The sequence below is a fragment of the Epinephelus fuscoguttatus genome, linkage group LG12, assembly GCF_011397635.1.
Source record: "Epinephelus fuscoguttatus linkage group LG12, E.fuscoguttatus.final_Chr_v1".
Lineage (NCBI taxonomy): Eukaryota > Metazoa > Chordata > Actinopteri > Perciformes > Serranidae > Epinephelus > Epinephelus fuscoguttatus.
The window spans coordinates 27,989,816-28,013,917 of record NC_064763.1 but is presented as its reverse complement, the minus strand read 5'-3'; the positions used below and the strand labels follow the sequence as shown (position 1 = coordinate 28,013,917).

General features: G+C 41.1%; 1 protein-coding gene across 2 annotated transcripts in view; it reads right to left on the bottom strand.

The window, feature by feature from the left end:
- Positions 1-930: 930 nt before the first annotated feature.
- Positions 931-24,102, bottom strand: part of mtus2a (microtubule associated tumor suppressor candidate 2a) — a 46,922-nt gene continuing 23,750 nt past the window's right edge. The window contains exons 5-16 of one of the 2 annotated variants that reach the window (XM_049592915.1): positions 15,432-15,596; positions 11,523-11,621; positions 8,104-8,291; positions 7,891-8,016; positions 6,588-6,654; positions 5,957-6,171; positions 5,765-5,870; positions 5,597-5,670; positions 5,392-5,490; positions 5,141-5,260; positions 4,935-5,035; positions 931-4,517 (exon numbers count right to left, since the gene is read on the bottom strand). In XM_049592915.1, coding sequence (XP_049448872.1) covers positions 4,088-4,517; positions 4,935-5,035; positions 5,141-5,260; positions 5,392-5,490; positions 5,597-5,670; positions 5,765-5,870; positions 5,957-6,171; positions 6,588-6,654; positions 7,891-8,016; positions 8,104-8,291; positions 11,523-11,621; positions 15,432-15,596 — 1,790 coding nt within the window. In that variant the 3' untranslated portion in view covers positions 931-4,087. The remainder of the gene's footprint in view (positions 4,518-4,934; positions 5,036-5,140; positions 5,261-5,391; positions 5,491-5,596; positions 5,671-5,764; positions 5,871-5,956; positions 6,172-6,587; positions 6,655-7,890; positions 8,017-8,103; positions 8,292-11,522; positions 11,622-15,431; positions 15,597-24,102) is intronic. The other variant, XM_049592916.1, reaches the window with a different exon arrangement.

Below are 24,102 nucleotides of genomic sequence, written 5' to 3'. Positions count from 1 at the left end.
ACCAGAACTCATGGAACTGGGTTCATGTCCAGAATCTGGTTTTAGGTTTAGTTAACACAAGCACTTTTGTTAAGTTGAGTGAAAAATCGTGAATTTGGTTAAACAGGAATGAAGAAACAATGCTGTAGTCACCACGGCAGGAAACCGTACTGCGGTATTGCCTATTTAGGTGGAAAACAACTGAAATATGTTTTCAGTAAACATTTTGCTGCTGACACTTCCAGTATCAACATAAGTCACTCAGCATTACATTTCCCTCAAAACGTATTTGCTGTTTCAAATGAATTATTAGCCTATGTATAAATGTAATTTCTGGGAGACTGGGCTGGAAGACTAACCATTGCTTACAGTGGATGCTTTTATATAAGTTTTATATATCTTCAGATATTTTTAATCAACTTTTATTGGTCATAAAATGAACAAGAAGAGTTTAAAGAGGTCTAATCTCCCTCACTCTAACCCTCTGGAAATGGTCCATCCAAATATATACTTCCTGATGCTCAGACTGCAGTATAATGATATATCAAGACATCATTTTAACAAGAAATCTAACACTGGTCATCTTGCAGTCAATTTCTTTATAATACTTTAGTAATTTAATAAAAATATGAATAAATAAAATGGCTAAATAATGATAAAAATGTGAATAATCACAACCTTTTTCAGCTTTTTTGATGGCTTGTCAGACATTTTTCAGGGAGTTGGTGTTGCCACAGCCCTAAAATAACTACATTGTAGTTTTCCTAAAAGTCTGTTTCTCTTATGATTAGTTCCCTTGTATACAGATTGGTGTGTGTGCACATGTTATACGAGCACCTGTATACAGAATACACGTAGCAGGTAAACACACTCTTAAATTGACAGCAGGACTTATACTTCAATGAAACATGGACATCACATGACTTTTTTGAATATTTTTTAATACTGTGTTCTCCCCAAAAAGTACAAATAAAAGCATCAACATACTTTGTACACATTACATGTTGAACTATCTCATTCCTCGTCCTCTAGGCCTCCTACGCTACGGTTACATTTTGACCATCACAAATGCAGAGAGGTAAAAGAAGAGAAAGGGAGAGCGAGAAACAGCAAAGACAGAAAAAACATGCTTCGATTACTTTGTTGGTGCACTAAGACACAAACTCATGTTGTAAATGTATTTACATTCAAACATACAATCAGTGCCAGAACTAACAAATTCAGTAAACTTTGTCGCTGGACCAAATCCACACGGGGTAAATGTATAGCTTACCTCCACAAATTCAAATTGTAGTGCTGAAAGTTGACAAGCCATGGAAACATTTGCTACACACAGCATTTAAACATGAACATGGCCGTTTCACATCCCTAATGGATTCGATAAATGACTCATGTTTCTTGTGGGGAGGCTTAACCAAGTGCTACATATTAAATGGCTGCTACATAGTGGTCAGACAAGAGGTCCTTCTATATCAAACAAAATCACACGAATGACTCGTATAAAATGCAGTCATTACGTTTTTGACATTCAGCGCATAGTGAGACACAGATGTCCACAGGACACATTGAAGGGTTTTACAATACCAGTTCATTGTTTAGAAATCAAAGTCCATTCAGATGAGAGATTAATTTTAAGATGAAATCTGTGACTTTACGCTGTCATTTGTAAACAATAGTTTTTGTTGCATCCTTGTTGACTTGTTTTTTTTGCACCTGAAGTGACCTTTAGGAGGACCCTGAAGAATCATTCATCGACGTAGGTGAACTGTAATTCTAAAACATTCGAAAAACACAGTGACTCTCTGACTGGTATATTCTTACAATTGATCGTTATGCAAAGACATTCTCAAAAATCATCAGTGTAGGTATAAAACAAGTGAGAATTGAGACACATTTCTCAAATCCTGTATGCTGTTTTTTGACATTCTTTCATTTAAGAGCGTTTAACCCTGTGTATGTGTCATACAAAAAATCTTGAAGATCCATGAAAAGATTTTTTTTACTTTTTCACGGCCATAAAAAGTGCTGGTATAGCAATTTAAGATCTACTTAAAAGTCTAATACTGAAAACCCGGAAACGTCATCCTTTACATGCTGGTAAAAGGTTACATTTACTCAACCTGTAACTTAACAGATAAAAGTGACTAACCCATGCTCCCATTAGCAATGTTGCTGTGACTGCCAACAGCCAACACAGACTTACCCTCATCCCCTCTCAGCGGCATTGTTCCCTCACAGCGGCTCATTTTGTTTGTTCATGTGCGAGTAAATTACTGAGATTACACTGTAATTTTCTTTAGTGTTGACTCGTTCAAAACCAGATGAAAGATTAGGACCCTGAGGGTAAGTTAGTTACAGTACAGGAGGCAGCTATGACAAACTGTATGCTATAAAATAATTCTCATTTTAATATACCAAAGGTTGGATTCTCTGTTGTATTTCATATAAGAGGAAAATTATCTCGGGAAATATCTTGAGAGTGTATAATGTTCTGTAGAGAAGCTATACAAAAGGAAAAAAAAAAGTATTTCTAATCTAAATTTAGAAAACAATTCCCTGAACGATATCTTCTTGCACACTGAGGATTCAGCGGAGCTTGCAAAAGCTTGAACGTAACACTCGAAGGATAAAAAGTGTCATTCAGATAACGAAACCAGAAGCATCAGAAGAGGTTTGAAGAGGTTAACACAGGTTCAGAAAGGGATACACTAATCTTTGTAACACTAGTCACAAAGAGGTAAACAGAGGGTTAACCTGTGTTTTGTTTTACTGTAGCTTATACACCCTTATCATATCATATTATAAGACAGTCCCCTGAACACCACCTATGTATGTATGACGACAACAAGTCAATACATCTCCTTCCTCCTGGGGTACATCGCATATTCCACTTGTGTCCCATAGGTGATATTTTCAATATTACAAACACCATTCGTGTCCTTCACACCTCAAGCTTAATAAATAGACAGATCACAGCAATAATAAGTTTCACATTAAGACTGGAAGACTTTCACAGTACATGCTTGCTTAAGTAGCAAAACACATGTAACAAATAAATTAGATATAAACATCACATTTTAAAGAAATCCACAACAACATTTACAACAGTGATTCCTGTGTAAGGTTTCCCCCCCTGGTAGCTGTGTGTTTTTGTTGTTGTTGTCGTTGTTGTCGCTGTTGAGCTACAGACACACAACAGACTGCACATTCCCGCTGAGGTAAATACAAAATGGCAGACGTAGTTTTTGCAAGTTGACCTGAGGGATCCCAAAAGTGAAGAGTAGCTCATGTGGCGAGATGCTGCAAGGAAGACCTGGCAAAGGGTTGAACATTAAGTCCTCTGGATTTTGCAGGTAACATGGCTGGGCTTCCAGGTAGGGTTGTCCCACACTGCGAGTAAAACTATCAGCCATGGAACTAATTACAAAATGTTAAACACACCTTGAGGAGGCTGAAAAAAAAAAACGTGTTTGATTTGATTTACAAACCAATTCTGTATCCAAAGTCCTTTGTGGAATATTGGTCGCTCTCTGCTGGTGAGACGGGAGGACTGAGTATAAGGCGCTTTGTTGGGGATATTTTTCAGATGAAAAAAAGAAAAGAAAAAAAGAATTGACTATGAGAAACTAATCCCAGTGTGAGAGAGAGTATATCTTATTTTATTGAGGACGTGAGCATGTTTTTTTTCCTAACACATCAGAGTATTGTGTTCTGGTGACAAGAGTGTGCTACTTTCCATCTGTACTCTTTCTGTCTGTGCGGGACTCATAACTACCCATACAGGGAGGTTTCACTACATGTCGACACTGCCTGTGTCACTATCATACACTATGTACAGTCTGCATTTCAAGATTCTGTGTTTATACAAGTTGGGGGGACAGAGAACTGAGCCACAGTCATCTGCATCCTTTTTCTCATTACAATAGTTATCTGTGTGTAAGTTGGGACACCACCAGCTGTAGAAGCTTGAGAAGTAACTCTGTAACCTTGGTGTGTTGACACTTCAATGCCATTCAGATTCAAAGAGGGAGGAGAAAAGCAGAGAATGATGGAAATGAGAGAGAATGAACCAGTTAAGAAAATGAAACAGAGAGAGAGAGATATGAGCTTATCTCTGCAAGGAACTGAGACAAGCAGCTGAGTTACAGCGATTGGCTGGCACTCTGTGAGTAGGCGTCGCTGGGCCAGGGGAGTAATTCTGATTGCTCGCTGCCCTGTGAGTGGGTGTGCCTGGTCCAGGGGAGAGATTTTGATTGGTGTTGGCTCTGTGAGAGGGGGAGCAGTACTGAGCCTGCTGAAGACAGCCCTGGCAGTGGGTGGGGGAGTCGCACCCTGCGACAGGTGAGGAGGAGAAGAATGGGGATGAGGGGACGGGGGAGGTGGAGAAGGAGCGGTGCAGCGGGGAGGAGGCAGGGGACATGAGGGGGCTGGTCTGGAGGCGCCACAGAAGCTCCTCGTTGTTCCGACTCAGCCGCTTCTTCTCGGTGCTCTCCTTTTCCACTGAATCATGGAGGTTGGCGTTCTCCTCTGACAGTTGCCTGCAGGGAAATCAGCACAGAGGAAGCTGACTGTAGCAGAAAGTAGCACGTGCTACGTAAGCAGTAGAGATAGACTTAATGTTACAGCATCAGCATACAGCATTAAAGTTAAAGGAATACCTCACCTACAAAAGGATAATTTGTATATCAATCACTCCCCCTCCATTGATTTTGCTGAGAAAATTTTGTTTTTCCCACATGTCTCTACAGAAAACTAAGAATCTAATAATTTAAAAAAATCTTGATGCATTGGACTAAAGGGGTGGTCTTTGTTTAACAACTGCAAAACTCAACTCAGTCTCACTCCAAAGTCGTCAAAATCCAGCGCTTGGGCAGTGACTTGCGGTGTCAGACACATACAAAAAAAAACCTGGGGCATCAACATAACGATAATAATGATGACTGAACGTGTCTTACCTGGACAGGGTTAGGTTGTTTTCAATCTGAGCCCTCAGATCTTCATTCTGCTGCTGCAGAACCTGCACCTTCTCCTCAAGGAACACATTCTTTTGGGCCTGCTCAAAAGTAGAATACAACCACAGTGTAATCTTCATTCACCAGATCATGCCTATCCAGACCAGTGTGCGTGCGTTTGTTTGTTCAGATAGCTTATTTGAGCCTACCACTTTCTCCAGATCAGAGATCTTTTTCTCCTGCTGGTGTATCTGCTGGTTCTTCATTTCCACAACCTCCTTCAAGCTCTTCAGATCCTGCTCAATGTGCTGGTATGGAGCCAGAGCATCCTGTGATAGACACATGTGCACACGCAAAAAGAAAAAGACAAGAACAAGAGAAATGAAAGACAAAAAGTGATCAGTGGGGTTAAGAAAGATAACAGTGTCTGTGTATTTTCTTATACAGTAGGTGAACTCACGACTATCTGTTCATCTGTGCTCCTCCTCAAAGCCTCCTCAAAGCGTTTGGCTTTGTCCCTCAGACTCTGGTTTTGAAATGTGAGGGTATCCACTTGATCCTGAACAGGCATCAGCACGCACAAGCACAATTATTTACATCATCTCAGTACATATCAGTGTGTATCAGCCAATGAATCATTAAGGATCAGTTTTATGGCAACAAACCTGCAAAGAAAGCCTGAGTTTCTCAAAATCCTCCTCCAGAAGCATCTTCTGTTGCTCGTGGGCTTTTCTTAGGTCTACACACAGATTCAGAAGAAAAAGACACTTGATGTTGTTTATAGCTGTGTTGGTGTCATATTGTGTTTCTTAAACGAGGTCTAAGAATCACACCTCTCATGGTACGGGCGTGCTCCTCATGCAGTGTTGCCATGGTGATGTTATGCATGTCTCTGAGCTCCTGAATGGCTGCCCGGTGGTTGACAGTCATCTCCTCCACCTAATGCATACAAATACGTGCACATTACTGACTGATCGAATTTCATGTGATAATTTGACACATCTCCCATGATGCCTTTCTCTCACCTGCTCCTGTTGCTGAGTCCTCAGCTCCTCCATCTCGGATCGATGCTCCTCCCTTAAGTGTTCTGCCTCCGCGGAGTGACACTTCCTGAGCCCCTCCTCCACAGCAGCCAGCTCTGCTTCCTGCTGCAGCTGCAGCTCCTGCAGCTCCCGTTCAAATGCCACCTCCAGCGCCGTCTTCTCCCGATGGAGTCTCTCCCATCGCGCTGAGTTGGATGCTGTGGATGTAGCAGAGTGAATCTCATGATGTTATCTTATTAGAGTGCAGAATATTTAAAGTTTTACTGTACCCCTATGACTATACAAACCGGGGTCAGTGTTAATTCACTTTCATTTCAGCTAGATAATTTTTAAAAATAAAACTTCCAAATGGGGATTCATTTAATGTTTTTTTTTATTATTCAGAGTATGATTCATCACTCTCTATAAAATAAAACAAGCAGAATTAAACAGTGCTCCCTCAATATTTCAAACTCTGTCAGAGCAAATTACTTCTTCAAATCACCAATGTGCCATCATTAGTGTTATTTTAACACCTTTGCTTTTCCTACTATCCATTCAAAATGTTGGCTGGTTACTAGATTTGACTGATCAAGTGTTTAATTTGTTTGATCAAATCTTGATTCTCACTCACCCATTTCCTCTCGGATTTTCTGTATTTCCATGGACAATTTCCTTTCATTTTCCTCTGTAGTTTTATTCTGAAAAATTGGAAATAAATAACATTTTAACACTGTGCACATGCCAGTACCAGTTATCCTGTTAATTCTGGAGCACGGATGCAAACAGTGAAACAGCTGGTTAACTGCTGTCTAATGTAACACGACTAAGAACCCTGTTAGGTTTTTGGCACAGTGGAGCTTCAAGCTAAATGTGCTCATCAGCATGTTAATATACTCACCATAACACCAATGCTAACATGTTAATATTTAGCAGATATTGTTTACCATGTTCATCAACTTAGTTAAGCATTCTGACATATTAAGATATGCTTATGGTAAAAAGAAAGCCTTTGCCCACTTTCTCATCATGCTCAATGTTTCCTTGAATTCATGTTTATAAAAAGACTTAATAAAGATAAAGAACATAAACAACATAAAGAAATATTAAGTGAAAATAAAAAAGATAAGAAACCTGGAGACATACTGATAGACAACATGGTTAAGCTGAATGTAAGCTGCATGAGCTGTTTACGAAAAACATTACTGTCAATCTCACTAATTGATATGAATAAACTCATGCATGTGCAGCACCCTCCATGCTGTTGTCCATAGCTTTACAGTAGCTGTTGTGTCTGACTAATGCCAGCAGAGGGAGCTCAAACCCACTCAAATACAGTTAACACTTAAACCATTCCTGTCTTATGCTATATCTGCACTGTGGGCTGGTGATTGCAGCACTCAGACAGTGACCATAAAGAAGCCAGACAGTCCCTCGACAGTCTGGCAGCAGTATTACAGCTATCACACCTCAGAGGCTAAATCATTCCATCAGACACACAGAGCTGGATGAAACCTGCTCAGTGACACACTGAACTCTGGAGGACCCTTCCCACAGTCGCAATCACTCTTGCTCATCGAGCTGCTCTTGGAGCATGCTGTGAATCTCACCTCCTGATGTTAAATAGTGTATGTGATCTTGAGTTCATGTGCGTGAGAGCATATGTTTTCCCTGAGTGAATGGAAAGGTTGGGCACTGTTGTCTACCTACATAGACCTCGGATCATACTGTTATTACAGTTTAGATTGTGGGGGAAACCCACAAATGTTGATGATGATTTGTACCATACACCAAGGACTAATTTGCCATTTTAGGAAAGCTACAGTTAGTACAAAATAACACTACATCTCTATATGGGCAGGTATTGTAGTACAGGATAGCCTAAAGACAATATTCACTTTACTGAGTGTACATATAGTATCATTAAATATGGCTACCTTGAGGCAGTAATGCTGAGTGGTGATAATAAAGGCTTCCAAACCCAAGGAGGTCTTCCTCAGTTCCTCTCGTAGAGCTCCCAGCTGCCTCTCCTGCTGCTCACAGCGTCCCTGCAGCCTCTGAACCTAAAAGTAACAATGAATAAAATAGAATACAATAGTGCAAATGAAAAAAAAGTGGCGCTGCAGATTTTTTTCCCCCCAACGACTCACCTCCTCTCTTTGCTCTTCTTTTTCTCTTTCCTCCGCTTGCCTTTCTTTCTCTTTCTGTTGAGCCTCCTCTTTCTCTCTCTGCAGGCTCTCCTGCTGTTCCTGCTGCAGCCTCAGGGGGGCCACGCGGCGAGGGGACCCCGGGGGAGCTGATCCTCGCACTGCCGCTGCGGGCCGCTGCCCAGATTGGACTGTGTGTGGATTAAAAAAACAAACACAGAAAATCAAATTGAATTTCAAATGAGTCTGCATTAGAACACAGCTTGGGACGCATTTTTCTGTCCAAATCTGAGCCGAGTCTGAGAGTGGTAACAGAGCCTTCTCAAGTTTAGGGGAGACTCGTGGGTACCCAGAGATCCCATTTCATTCAGATATCTTGAGGTAGGAGTTCAAGAGTCCCCTTTGAAAATGGCTGTGCAAGTTGTTACTTTGCCAAAAGTTAGCCTAAATTTGGAGCATTATTCAACCCCTTTCCCAACAAGTGATGCAGAATAAAGGCCTTAAGTCAGTGGTTCTCAACGGGATCAGCCATGGGCTCCAGACCACCACAAGGTTTCATATATTCAGCATCATTCTTGTGTTTGGCCATGTTGTCGAGCTAGTTTGCTGTCTCTGTCAAGTAGCTGTTCGTTAGGCACTGCATCTAAAGCAGGAAACAGCACTTCAAAATTAAAGCTCTGTACCAAAAATTGGCCGCACTTTAAAATAAAGTGTGTTTTTGTACAAACTTGACATGTTGGTGAGTCACCTGTAGTCCATTCAGAATGGATCTGTGACCCACTTTTGGTTCGCGACCCAGCAGTTGGGAACCACTGCCTTAGGTACTACCATTGCTACCCAGCTTAAAAAAACAAGCCACAGCCTCTTAAAGACAGTAATGTTGGCCTCAAATTTTTTTCACTAGTGTGTCCAATAGGGGTCCTAGCAAATTGTATCAGGGTGGCCATGGCACCCCTGGTCCCACCTTGAAGTGCCACTGTAACCAAGGCTGACCTGAACCATTCTGTTTTTTATGTCTGAACACGGCTTCTGCTCGACGCAGTTAATGTGCTGCTGCTGAAATATGCATATGACCCTTTTAACACCGCCATCTCCATTTTCTTATGTCACTTTGACAACAAACCAAAAGGTGACATAGCAAGGAAACTGTAGATTGGTTAGGATATTAACAGGGAAGTGAAGCATGTCAGGTAGGCAACATCATTTGTAAATATTCGCCTGAACCCTACCCGACTTTACTACACACTACACACTCTGCACAAGCATGATTTTCTTTTTATAAATACATATGGTATAGAAATATTTATAGGATATATGCAGAATATGATATCTCCCATATGTCATTAATTAGTCATGTACTAATTCTCAAATCTAACTAGGACGCATCGATCTAAAATAATGAAATTGATGAGTATTAAATCAGAGGAGATTTGACCTGACCTCTTGCTAACGACTATGCTCACATGATAAATGATAGTAAGTTAATTGAATCTTTTCCACAGAGGAAGCCTTGGGGTAATTCCCAGTCTAGTGTTCCTCATGATGGACCATCTAATCTCATGACGAATGCGAATACATCATCAAGAAATGATTGAGCAGCAGGATGCAATGATGTAAGGACAGTGTCGCTGTATACTTGCATGAGTGTATTACTTGCGTTGTGTTTGTGTGAAAACATTAGGCACATTGAGTAAAGGCCATTAACAAAGGATGTGATTTAAAGGCCAGTCAAACACAAACATGTGAAAGCCATTTTCCCTTTGAGTGGTGCACAGCCATTAAGCTGCAGTTGACATACAGGCGGGCCGATTAACCTCTGTGTGAGTCACCTTGTCATATGGTGTGAGCACATACCAGCCTGTGGAGAGACGCAGCATCAAAACACAGCATTATAGCCGGATAGAGAGAATTCTTTTAAAACATATATTCTGTATGTTCACACAGACTGACAAACAAGCCTGAGCACGCACGTGTCTACACACATAGTAATGAAATCACCGCAGCCCCACATCACCTGCCTAAACCATATCATTCAGGCCCACTGAAGCATGCGGCGCCGTCTCCATGACAACGTGAGGCTGGGCTTGGGGTGCAGGGTCCCAGGTAATGAGTGAAAGATCGGTTAAAGGGAGGTGGGGGGATAAAATGAGGGGAGTGCTGTAGGCCAACGGGTAAACGAGACAAGAGAAGAGAGACAAAGAATTCAGGAAGATGGGGGGAAGGTACCTGAAGGTATGGTATGATTCTAATTATGATGGATGTTTAAGGACAATTTAGCTCAAATTGAACACATACTTATATATCTGCAAGTGTTTGTGTGCATGTAAAACCTAAAATGGGTAATTTCTCTGCGAAAAATGTAAGAAATCAATGTTAAATGGTTTAAAAAAAAAGACAAAAAAGATGCATTTTCATGCAATTTAAAAATCCAGGCTTTGCTTCTAAAAATGTGCAAAACAGCAAATATCAGCATGGTTCAATATTACATCTTCATCAGCGTCTTTACTTTGAAGGATTCACCGTCTTTGAAAACGACTTCGAGAAGACTTATGCAAATGATATCTCCCTCTGTTACAGGCACACACACACACACACACACACACACACTTAGACATGGGTTCTACCTGAAAGGTTAGAGAGAGTTGAGTGAATACCAAATGACTTCATGTGGCTGAGTGTGGCGGCAGCACACAGATAATAGCAGGGTTGATGGAGGAGGAATAATGATGCTAGAAACAATGAGAAAAGGTATTGGCAGGCCTTGTGGGGTGCAGAGACTATTGTGTGTGTATGTGTGTGTGTGTGTAAGTTAAGGTGTGGTTAAAGGGTTGCTCTTGAGGTAAATTTAATTTTCATTTCACGCTGACATTTTGCCGGCACACTGTCCAGAGCAGCTTCAAGTAGGAGCAGCAAACTTTCAATATCTGTAAAATCCTCGTAAACAACAGAGAAGCTACAGTGCTGAGAATCAGTAAGAAAAACTCAATGTTTTTCTTTTGCCACTGTGTGGGAGAAGAAGAGGTCCAGCCAAAGATGCAGCGAAGAGAAGGTTGAACAGTAACAGCAGCACTTGGGTGAGAATAGTGAAGTGAGCAAAGAGAAAGGTGTAGCCTGAGGAGATGCGTGTCAGCTCTGCAAGGAAAGAATTGGAGGCCCCTCTGAAATACTGTGTGAAAATTATTTTACCACTGCAGAGCCAAGAGGAAGAAAAGTACAGACTGCCATGGATCAAATCACAAGATATTTGGAATGGATGTGAGCAGCTTCTGGGTGTGGGTGGATTAAGAAGAGGTCATAAATCTAAGGACTATTTTTGGAACGGTTTGGGATGGTAGACAGGTGGGCTGGCAGGGAAAGATTAGGAGCCACAGTTAATATGTGCATTTTGTGTGATCTGTTTTGGTAATGAGGAGAAGACTCACCCGGGGACTGAGGTTTGGGAGGAACCACCGCCAGCCTCTTTGGGGAGGACGGGAGAGAGCGCGTGACCTCCGAGCTCCGCTGAAACTCCTTCCTGCCAACTGTCAATCAAGGGTACAACTGATCAGTGGGGCTAATCACAAAAGCACACAATGACATAATGATAATACATGACAAAGTAAATACAGCAGTAATATGTGAAAAAGCCAATATTTATACAGTGACGGATCATGACACAATGGGCCCCCAGGCACAGATATGCAAAGGGCTGCACCATGTCTCCTATGCACAGACTTTGTGGTGGATTTTGTGTTTTTTTGTAGTTGTTATGCAACATATTTTGTGGTATTGTGTCTCTGTTTAGTCATTTTGTGTCTCCTTGTGGTTATTATGTGTCTTTTTGTAGTCATTTGGGTGTCTTTAAGGTGATTTTGAGTGTTATTGGGGTCATTTTGTGTTACTTTTGGTCATTTTATGTCACTTTGTAGTTATTTTGTGTCTTTTTGTAGTCATTTGGGCGTCTTTAAGGTAATTTTGAGTCTTACTGAAGTAATTTGGGGTCTCTTTGGGGTAATTTTTGGTCATTTTGTCTCACTTTGTAGTTATTTTGTGTCTCCTTGTGTTTGTTTTGTGTCTCTTTGAAGTTCCTTTGCATCTCTTTTTATGTCTCTTTGTGGACATTTAGAGTCTCTTCCTGGTTGGTACATGTTAATTCGAGCAAGTGCAGGCCATTTTTTGACATTTGCGATTTGGGTCCCTGGATCTGTGCTTGGTAGGCCCGTTCTTTGATCCGTCATATTCATAGAACTTTATGTCAATCATACTTTGTGCTACATACACACAAGCACCAAACCAACCATCTTTCCCCCCTCGACTCCTCACTCTCTTTTCCATTTCTTTGCTGATTTTCCCCTCTCCTAACTTTTTTCAATCTCTCTGTTACCCTCCTGCTTTCATCTCCAGCTATCTCCCCCCTGCTGTGTTGTATAACTATGTCCCTCGGGACTAGCTGGGTCAAAGAGAAGCAGAGCATACTGTGGGAGATGTGCCCATCACCTCCCTGCTCTCTGTGACAAACTTTGCAGCCAATACAATCACGAGCTCTGTCGCAGAGTGTAGGTGAGGTGTGTGGGAGGAAAGAAAGTAGCTGGATTTGAAACAATAAATGTGAAACCCAGGAGCTCAGAATGATTCAAAGTGGGAAGGAGAAAAAAACTATGTGGAGGAAAAAAAAAACAGATGATAGTGAATAAAGAAGTAGGTTTCAGGAGGTTAGCAGGGAATCTGTTGTGAAGCAGAGAGGAGAGAAGGAGAGAGGCCTTGAAAAGAAACTAATTAGACCTGTAATGGGAGAGAAGCCTCTGATCCTGAACAAATCCCCCAAATAACCCTGGAGAGATACTTCAGGCCTGCAGAGACAGTGTATGTGTGTATGTGTGTGTGTTCACTGTGCTATGTGTTGGTGTGGTCATGCAAAAGTGGCTCTCAGAGTGACTCTTCTACTGTCAAGCATACTGTTACCAAAACCCAGCAAGACTGCCTTGAACTTGCACTTGAAGTTGGAGTGTACAGTTTATTTTAAACAAACACTTTCACAAATAAATTTTTGGCAAGAGGCTGCTGTGAGGTGTTTAAACACAATGCCTGGGAGCAGAGGTAAACAGAAAAGCAGAAAAATAAAAAAAAATAACATGCCTTCCAGCAACTCCAAAATGATCTTCCTCGCAGTGGGCTACATTAGAAAATTGTGGATAAACAATATTTTGACAAAGTGCATCCCAAGTACCAATTATGCAATTAATTCTGCAATATGGATGAAAACAAGAGTTAGTTAAAGGGACAGTTCACCCTAAAATCAAAAACACATTTCTTCTTTCCTCATTTCCTCTGAGCCACAGTCATCACAGTCAAGTTGTTGAGGATCTGGACTAAAGTGGTAGACTGACTGACCAACTGTTAGCACAGCCAAAAATGTGTGTGTGTGTGAGTACCATGTGAAAGCTTGTTCTCGGCACAGTTTTTTTTTTTTGTCTGAATCTTTCAGAGGCTCAACAGGACAGAGGTGTCTGTTGACTGATAAGATGTGTGCGTGCGTGTCTGGCAAAATGTGTGTGTCAGTGCTGTATGGCAGATGAAAATTGAATATAGTACAGATAAAAGCAGGCTACTGTCTGTGCACACCTTGCAGGTTGACAGGGACTCCTTAGATAATACTTCATCAATAATTTACAGCACATTTAAAATCAGCTCCAGCCTACAGAAACACAAGGTGAGAGAGATTTTCTCACAGCCAGCTGCTACACTGTCTGCATTCCTATAACAGAACACAGATCTGGCTGGTGGGGAAAAACCTGTTGGCAACAAAACAACAATCATCTCTACATTATTTTGTTGTGTAAAATGTGTTTTACCCTTGTAGGTTGTGTTCGTTTTTAAGATACTCTGCCCACACTACAGCAGAGATAGCAGTTTTACGTCTTCGATTCAATCAGCAACTGTTAAAGTTTAAAGACATGAGATAAGTGTGAGTGAGCAGAGTGTGATAGCCTACTACAGGGCCTCTGGTGTTAATTTCCATGTGTGAAAAATACAACCGTGTGTGAAAAGCATCACTGATAGTGTGCCTCCTTGCTTCGGAACAGAACGTATTGGCACTGTTAACCAAGAGACAGTTGTGACCTGATGAAGTCCATAAACATTTCTTAGCAGCACAACATGTGAAATGTGTGCTGGAGCTAATAGCGGTTTTTTAAGCTCTTGGATGGTATCTGAACGTTTTCTAGGACATGAGAAAGTGCTGTCATCATGAACGAGAGCACACTGGAACAAATGGCCGAAACGAACACTTGAAAGGCAATTCCACCCTCGGATATCTCTACACATTCTGTGAGTGATCTTGAAAGTGAAGTGAAGTGCCGAAGTGTTAAGTGAGAAGCTTCCAGCATTTCCCTAAATGACTTTCAACAACCCCTGAAAGCTGGAGATTGTGCTTAGTTAGGTGCTTCACTTAATGGAGGCAGAGGAAAGTTTAAAAGTTAAAGTTATGAAGGAACACTCTATGCCTCTTCTGTGGATTTCTCACAGTGTGAATATTTAACATTTGTGCAAAGTATTGCATCTAGAACATAAGTGCCTGCTCCTTGATTCCCGAGTGCTGACTATAAACCTGTTGTTTTTGACGCTTAGGAAATATTCCTCTGCTTCTGAACACCACTGCATACATAATACATCATGTATGGTTTGTTGGTTATTAAATTGTTCAACACATATGTGACAACAGCATGTGACAATAGGACACAATCTGTCGCTGGCAGAAAATTGTTTCTCTCTCTCACACATACGTGAAGCTCAGACTGTATTTGCATATACATGAGAGTACACTGCCTGCTCCATTTATAACCACAGTGACTAAATTTTGTCCATGTAGAATTTATGCCAAGATTATCACAAAATCTAATAGTATTTTCAGTTCCGAGTGTTTCTAACAAATTATTTTTTGCAGTCAAACCCTTGGATGAATTTCTGAACAGGTCTAACGGCCTTGGGGCCCACATTGTCCGGGCCCCCCTACCCTCACCTGCAAAATATCACTTAAATTAACACAAACTGATCAGAGGAGACTCAAAATGACCACAAAGAGACACAAAAACACCACAAGGAGACGCAGAATGACCACAGAGCAACACAAGATGACCAAAAAAGCCACAAAATTACCTCAAAGGGACAGAAAATGACCTCACAGAGAGCCATGCATGACACATAACAACTACAAAGATACATGTGCCTTGCTCCTGTGTAAGAGAGGTGGTGGGGCCCTGTGTTTATCTGTGCCCAGGGGCCCATTGTCTCATAATCTGTTCATGGTTGAACCAAGAATGATGCTGTGTTCTCCTACAAAAACGTCCACTGACCTCCAGGGGAGCTTCTTGGCTGGGCAGGCAGGTAGCGCCGAGGCAGGGCTGGGGTAGAAGGTGGCTGGAGGCTGTTGCTGCGACATGGCGCCCCTCTCGGATGATCTGTCGATGGAGGGCCGGTGGTGACTCTGTGAAGAGGAGGCTCCTCGCTCACACTCACACCTAGAATACACAGAATTATTGTGTTTATATATATTTTTTATTTATAGCAGATATATCTTCAGAGTTTCCTTTCTCATTTGCTGTCTCTTCCTCCCTTTTTATAATCATATATTGGATTTTCCATAGTCTGATAAGGCTGGGTTACGTCTGAATTTAAGGTTACTGGACTGAGAAATGGTTTGTAACCTCTGGGTCGTACTGCTGCTGCTCTCAATCTTCCTTTTGTTAACCTGGAGCAGCGCACTTATCCTCCACACACACGCACACACACAGAGGCAGTTGGATAAACACATTTACACAGGGACACTTACACGCTTCCTCATGAGCACATATACACAGGAGAACACAATGCACACTAAGAGCACCGATCATCACTCATCCTGGCCAACAGTGCAGCTATAATCTATTTAATGACTAGTGAAGAGTTTACACACATGCAAGCACACACACTCACACACTGCGTATATCCTACTCATCTCCCTGATCAATAATGACACAGCAGATTGCCTGCACTTCTCCACCTTCTTCATGCGACAAGCAGGTGATGAACAATTTAATGTAAGGCTGCTTGTAAGAAGCCATGTGATTGGTGATTAAACTATGTAGCACAATCTCTCCGTGTCCTCAGAGATCAGGACACTGTGGAAAATGTGATGGCAAAAAAAAAAAAAATCCCTCCCCAAAAACAGCTTCTGTGCAAATTTAGATGTCAAGAGTTTCTTTTGGTTTGCATAGTCTTATGTTTGAGCCAAGTCCCTCAGGCGCTCAGGATTAGAACAGGACACAGCAGGGAGCCTCATCCATTCAGGCGAGCAGCTTTGCTATTGGTGTGGATTGTTTCGGTGACCAAAGTATTCTACCTCCCTGTGCATACACAGCGTTGAAACACAAAACATACACACACACAAACACACACACCGTGAGCTACTTATAACCACACTTCTTCATTTGCTCCCTCAAACATGTATTGCTGTAAACAGCTAGGGGGAAGTCTGTTTGACATTGACTCATTAGGTCGCTTACAGAGGATATATGCAGCCACTGCAGAACTGAGCAAATCTGATTGTTTTTTATGTTTCCTTACCATTTTTTTTTTATTTTACTAAGAAAAAGCATACAAGCGCTCTGTCACTTGACAGATTACAGTTGACAAGTCTTGAAAAAGAAGAAAAGGAAGAAAAAGAGAGAGCCAAATTCATGGTGAATGTAGGCAGGCAAGCAGCGCTCTACCTCTATCTACTTCTTAAAACACCGACCAGTTGTATGGCATGTAACACATAAACATACTAGATGCATGTAACCCATAGAGATCAGGGAACATATTAGGTCTATACACTGTCTAATTCATTCATTTTATCCAGTTAAGCACTTTCACACACACTCACACACTGATGGCAGCAAACGACCATGCAGACACAGCGGACAGGGTATTGCAGGTATTGAACTACCAAGCCTGCAATCATCGAATGATCCATTGTATCTCCACAGCCACAGGAGGGTTGTGGTGCCTGAAGCAACTGATGATGCAAATTATATGTTTGTGCCAAGTGACCAGCAAGATACAACAGAAAATAGTAAGGCTAGGCTAGCTTAGATGTTATGAGCATGACAGCAAAACAGCAGACCACTGTGTGCAGTGTGCCACGTTGTAATGATATTGACCGTGATTTGTGATTCATCAGAGCCAGGCATTATGCTGTTACGGCAAACCATATACTATTATGTATATAAACACCAAACATACATTAAAGATAAGGGACAAACAAGCGGTGGTCTCTTCAGATATATCTTGATGTAAAAAAGGAACTGAAATTGAATTTGCAGACATCTGATTGGTTCACTGCCGTGTATGTGCTGCTCACATTGCCACCTCCTGAAGTACTAGTGATTCCAGTTACATCCCCAAAGCTTCATTAGCCAACCCTGAGCTCCTCCAGGAGTTGATTAGTGAGGCTGTTTACAGTGTTTCCTCTTCACGAACCAGTCAAGGGCATGGGCAGTGTGTCCAGGCCAGATATGATCTCAGAAGGATCTCTGTGTTTACTGAGCTCTGCAATTACTACTGCTAACATACTCTACATAAAGACTTCCATTGGATAGAATCTTAACAATGAGAACTGCATTTGTAAATTAACAAATAAAATGGTATTCTAATGTGGAAAAAAAATCTTCAGCATTGACCTCAAATGCTTTAACTCGATGTCTGAATTGACACAGATCAATGGGTTGGTTGATATGAACTGAGATGCGCTCATTAGTCATGGGTCAAGTATGTACAGAACGTATTCCCAGAGCACAGAGCAGAGAGGAGCAAATGATGGTGAAGACACACAAAACTAGGGAATGCTGAGAATGATAAAAAGGCGTGCGCCATCCAGGGGCTTAGAGAGAGAGAGAAAAAGGGGATGTATTTCATTAACGGTAAAAGCGAGCTGATATGCATCACTGATTGGCAAAATGCCAGCCGATGATGGATAACGTGAGGAGGATAGGAAAAGGGAAAGAAGAGTCTGGCTGTATGGGATGAGGGTGAAGCAAACAAAAGGATATAAGACGAGGTACAGAGAGGAGCCAGCGGCAAGCTTAGCGTATTATGAAGATGGATGAAAAAATACCAAAGATATTAAAAAGGGACCAGGAGCAAGTAGAAACAGCTGAGAACAAAAGACAGCAGGTTTCTCCAACCCAGTGGGAGGCCATTTTATTGGAGCAGCTTGCACCTCACAGCAAAACTAATGCCAGTAGAATATTGCTGACTCTGAATCCTGAACAACAATTGAAGAGGAAACAGATAGGTCAGAGGATTCTGTATGCATCCTCAGAGTCATGGAATACGGCAATGTAGCTACACGTTACGAGTACCAGTTTAAATTTGATTGTAAAATAGCAAAATTCAGACCTCTAAGGTGTTTCATTTTACTGTAACATAAACCCTTCTGTGCTAGTCGGCGAAATCAGTGTGTTGGCATTTTGCGAAACTCTCCTGCAGTCCTAAAGGAAACGATCATGGCGTAGTCTGTCTGTGTTGCATAGAGCTGAAGTGGCACACATCTGGGCGAACACATACATACACACCCACTGTGAACTGGAGCCACAGCACAGCTTGCAGTGCTGACATGTCAAAGAAATAACTCTTATACCTCAAAAATGTATAACCCCTGGGAAATAAGTGAATGCTTTAAATTGTACAGTGTGCTTTAAAATATCCAGCAGCATGTGGTGTGAATGGATTCATTGGGGAAACAGGGGTGGGTTTGATGTGGGGGGATGGGGATGTTAAATAGTTCCTTACCGATTTATTTTAATAACGTGAGCATTTCTTTGTTTAATACAGTGGTGGAGGAGGTACTCAGATATTTGACTTAAGTAAATGTTGCAATGTAAAAAAACTAATTTTAATAAGTGATACATGTTTTTTCCCATATTATATGGACACAAAATATGTATGGATATAACTAGAAATTGAAACTGATGTAATCTCCTCACACACAGAAAAATGTTCACTTATTTACAGACATATGTTGAGCCTTTAAACTTAGTTTATAGTTTGGTTATAGTTTTGGTTGATTTTGAAGTCTAACCTTCTGTATGCCTGTTTAATTAGACTCCATGTTCTCACAGACAGATGTCAGCTTCATTCAGTGCTGTTCAATACAGGAGACATTGTGTGTAATCAAGCTTGAAGACAGTCTTCATCAGAGCCTACCATTTGTCCCGCTTATTAATCGTTGCTTCCTGTCATTTGTTTGAAGCTGCTTTTGGCTGTCTAACTGTCACTCTTTATCCATCAGTCAAATTATACAGGGTATTTTATTCCCTATCAATCACTTTGCTGTGATCTTGTCTATTTTGCTATGTACTCACAGTATATGCACATGTCATCTGCATAATGTTTCATACTGTCATGAGATCTGTCTTAACACTCAGGAAACATGTTGCTTAACATTTTGCCAAAATGTGTCTCCAAACAGGCCGATGTAAAATCATGTTCTGGTTCTCAAAATAGCTTAAAACAAAATCTGTGCAACATTCTGTCTTAATGAATAATGCGGGAGACTAACAACAGAATCAAGCTGTTTCATCCATCCTGATGTCATCACACTTGATAATGGAGGTTTAAATATTAGCTTGTGTTATAGGGATCCTCCTTAGGCTAAGGATGGCTGTAGCATCTTGACTTCTGGTCATCTGAAATAAGAAACTGTGACATTATACTTTAGTGCTAAGATAAATTCAATCAGAGTACTTATTTAGTGCCGGAACATGAACCAAAATGCCTGCTAAATTCAAGTTTTATAATCAAAATTATAATATCATACTTGAGGGTTGATTAACATGCAAATCAGCATCACTGTTTGTGAGGATAACAAGATGTGTCTGCCAAGTAAATTGGATTTATGGTTTGGACTTAGAGGTTTCTATAGAAGTGATATCTTAACTCAAAAAACTTCATAACAGCTGTCAAACTGTACATAACCTGTTTTGCCTGATTAACTCCTGGCAACAAAAAGGTCTGCAAATGCAAAGTACACAACTGTGCATCTGGGGCAATGTGTGTGAAAGTCAAGGTTAAAGCTGCATACTAAAGTAATGGCCATGCAGAGACAAGACCTGGGCTGCAGACTGTGAAATAGATCAGATAACACTGGAGGTGACAGCAGCATTCACAGGCCTTCTGTCCTCTGCCAGGACCCAGATGTCAGGAGATTAAAGGTTCAGTCCAACAGAGGGACGTGGAGTATTTCTCATTTATCAAAACCTGTCAAATGGCATTGTAAGTATATGACATTTAAATATACCACAGACTTTTCTTTTCTAATCTCAAAAGCCTGGATATAAAGATTTTCTCTGGCTGAGGATCCATTTCTGCTGCCCAAATTCCGCTGGGCACAACAGTGAAGTATTCCTAACAAGGGAAAGCATATGGCCACCATGTTGAAACCAGTCGAGCCAAAACCAAGCACAGTCCACCGGCCAGGTCACAAGCTTTCTCATTTTACAGCTAAACAGGACACTAAAACATGTTTCAAGCATACGAGGTGAGAAATAGTGAAAGTGCCATGTCTTGACAAAATAGTTTAGCTAAATCCTTATTTTGCATCATACTTTTCTAAATCCTTTACACAGCGTTACTCTCCTACAAACCATGAAAAGAATATTCACAGTATTTACTTGTTTTGACAGACAGCAGAGCATTAAACTGTGATTGCACCCACTCTATTTTTACAGTAGAAATGTGACCACTTCCAAAAGTAGCCTATAATCTTTTAATTGTTTGAGTCAAGAAAATGCGCCTATATGAATAGCGAATGAGCACGAACGGCTGGACATAATTCAAAAATAAATACAATAACTTAAAGTTTGGCGCGGGTTGGGTGCGGGTGGATGATTGATGAGTGCACAAGGATTCGTGTACGCTCAAACGCCATCCACGCATCTCTAATGTGCACACAAAATATCAGGGTGGTTGGTCCAGTAGTTTGTGAGATTAGCTGCAGACAGCCAAAATCACACATTCACACACACAGAAAAAAACTGGACTGATAGGTAGAACCCAGGGTGAAAAGCCTAAACATGCTATGGATCAAAAATGCAATTTTTTGACTATGTAGCATTAGAAAAAAGTTTTGCTAAGTAGGAGAGGGGAAGCTGTCATGCAAATTATTTGAGATTTTATCAGTATTTATTAGATATTATTTAACCCTAATGAAATCTTTGTCAGACGTTGTACTCGATATTTTTTTTCTAATAATACCAATGCAATATTACTGTTTTCACACTCCCAATGTTTGGACCATCAGTTAAGCTCATACATCGTGATTAACATGGAGCTGGATAAAATAGTGGGGGTATATCAGTTAATGTACAGGCCCATTGAGCCCATCGTCACTGTCACAGCTCTCCTGCTTCAATAAGCCTCTGCCATGTTAGTTTCTCTCTCCTCAGCCACAGAATGGCAGCCATATCTAATTGGCCCATCTAATTTGCTGCTCTACTAGTGTGTGTTTGTGTGTGTGAGTGCCAGTATATACACATTTGTGAATATCTGTGTGCGCGCATGCACCATAGAAACCATCTGTTCACAGTGAGCTAGCATGAGTCACAGACCAGATCTGAGCCATGGCATCTGGGGTATGGCATCCACTCTTCTCCCTGCGCCAATCCCTCCATGAATCTCTCTTTCCGCTCTTTTTTTCCCCCTTCCACATTCTCCCTTCCTCTCTCTCCCTCTCTGCTCATTTTTGTCTCATTGAATTTGCTCTTATCACTGCACCCCCCTCCCCTTTAGCTCTCCTTCTCCTGTCAGCCGTCTGCTCGGTTTTCCCTTCCGTTCATTTGATTTTCACCTAAAGAGAAGACAGATAGACGTGATAATGCTGTAATAATACAAAGTTTGTTTTGGCGATTGAGTTTCCATCATGGAGTCAACGTGGCTCAAAGGCACAGGCTTCATCGGCTTCCTCCGGCTGGATTCTCCTTTCAGCTGTGTAATGGAGTCTGTCAATCACAGTGGAATTAACAGCGCATCCCGCTTGATTTCCTACAAGCATGGATGCTCTCACTCTCTAACGAACATGTACATAAACACAGCCCTGAAACACCGTAGAGGATGTCAGCAACTAGGCTAAAGGGAGGATTGGGTTAATGGCTAATCAATGTTGTATAGACTAACCTATAGCCCCTCCAGATGCTAGACAAACACACACATGATTGCATGCATACTTATATGCAAACAGGTAATAAGAATCAATCAAGGCCATACCAGTTCAGCTCAATGTCACCTTGGTTTCCTTAGTGTGAGGGTGTGTGTGTGATTTTCCATTTTATTCTCTTGTATCTGTGATTGTATGGAAGCCTTGAAAGGCAGGGTGAAAAGAAACTGAGGCCATGTTGACCAAAACCAAAGTTTATTTCATACCTAGGAGGCTAATTAAGCTTAAAAGTTTATCTTGCAGACTTGTATGAGATAACAAAATAATAGACATGATCTCCTACGTAGGAGATAAGTCCTCTTAATTATGAGATAAAAAACTATTTAAAAGCTATAAAGCTAAAAGCTATATACCCTATCTCATTATCTATAGATAGATAACTTTGTAGTCTTAATAAGGCTGTTAATTAGTCTCGTATGTATGAAATGAACTTGGTTTTGGCAAACATGGCCCAGACTTCTTTATTTTTTGTACCTTTCCTTGCAGGGCCTCTGTAGATATCTGGTAGCCATGCAGATTGAAATTCTACTCTATCCCAGTACAATTTGGCTGAATGGAATTATGTTTGTGGTGTTCACAGCATTGGAAATAAACAGAACAAGATGTCAACACTTTTAATTGGAACTTCTTTCTACCAGAGAAGTAGTCCCTATGAAGACTATTCACAGTGTGTTCAGTGGATTAGCTAGAGTAACTGAGACATTGTGTCTGGGAGGCAATCATGCTGTTGTTGTTTTTTTAACTGCAGTGAACACCACAAACCAAATTTTATTTAACACCATGTTATTGGGTTGGAAGTAGAAATTGTGTAATTTGGGTAACTCAGACCTTTAACATTGTGATTCTGAACTAATGCCTATGCTAATTATAGCACATAATCCCAAGTAGTTTTCCTCAGCCTCTCCACAGAAAAACAATTGCACATGCACACATACACACACCTGCATGTTACACATTGATCAGAGCAGGTTGACGAGCTACGACAGTGGGGAGTTTTAACTCCAGGGATCCTTCCTCTAACCCACTTTACTGGAGCCCGGCAAGCCTTTCCTCCTCATCGCTCTACTCCTTAATGACTCCTCCTATCATCTGGAGCCCTGATGGAGTCTATTTTGCTTGCTGATCAATGGGGAAAACGAGCAACTGAGCCCAGCCTTTCTTCTCTCTGTTACAGAAGGAGGTACTGGGTTGCTGCGGCTCCCCCAGCATCCTTGATGGAAGCATGTTTGAGAACTCATCTGTCAATCTATCTGTTCTTTGATCTGAGTTGGAGCACAGTGAGAGGGTGCAAAGATCCCCAAGTGGTAGAGGAAAATCAAGTATCGCAAACAATCATCACACTCCTCGTACTCCCATACACTCACCTGCATGCACAAATAAATGCAGATTAAACAGAAACAGAGCCTTCGGAAATTAGAAACTGAAGATTGTTTACCACTCTCACTTAACTTTTCTGTCCCCATCGGTACTGTGAAGCACAACATCAGTCTACAAATTGGTTTGTGCAGTCACTCAGAAACATGCCCCAATATTGCACACAGCACCTCAGGCTACATAGGGATTTCAAAATGCAATTATTTTGGATAAAATTGACAATATCTAAAATTCAAATCAGGGAACAGCTAAACTTTGAAAGCAATGTCACCCCTATTTTTTTCAGCTTTTCTAAATGGCCCTCAAGACAAAAACAAAACAAAACAAACGTGAAAAAAAACAAACCCTCAAAATTTCATCACCATTTCATCATCATGCAGTTTGCAAACTGGCTATTTTTTGATATTTTGACCTGTTTC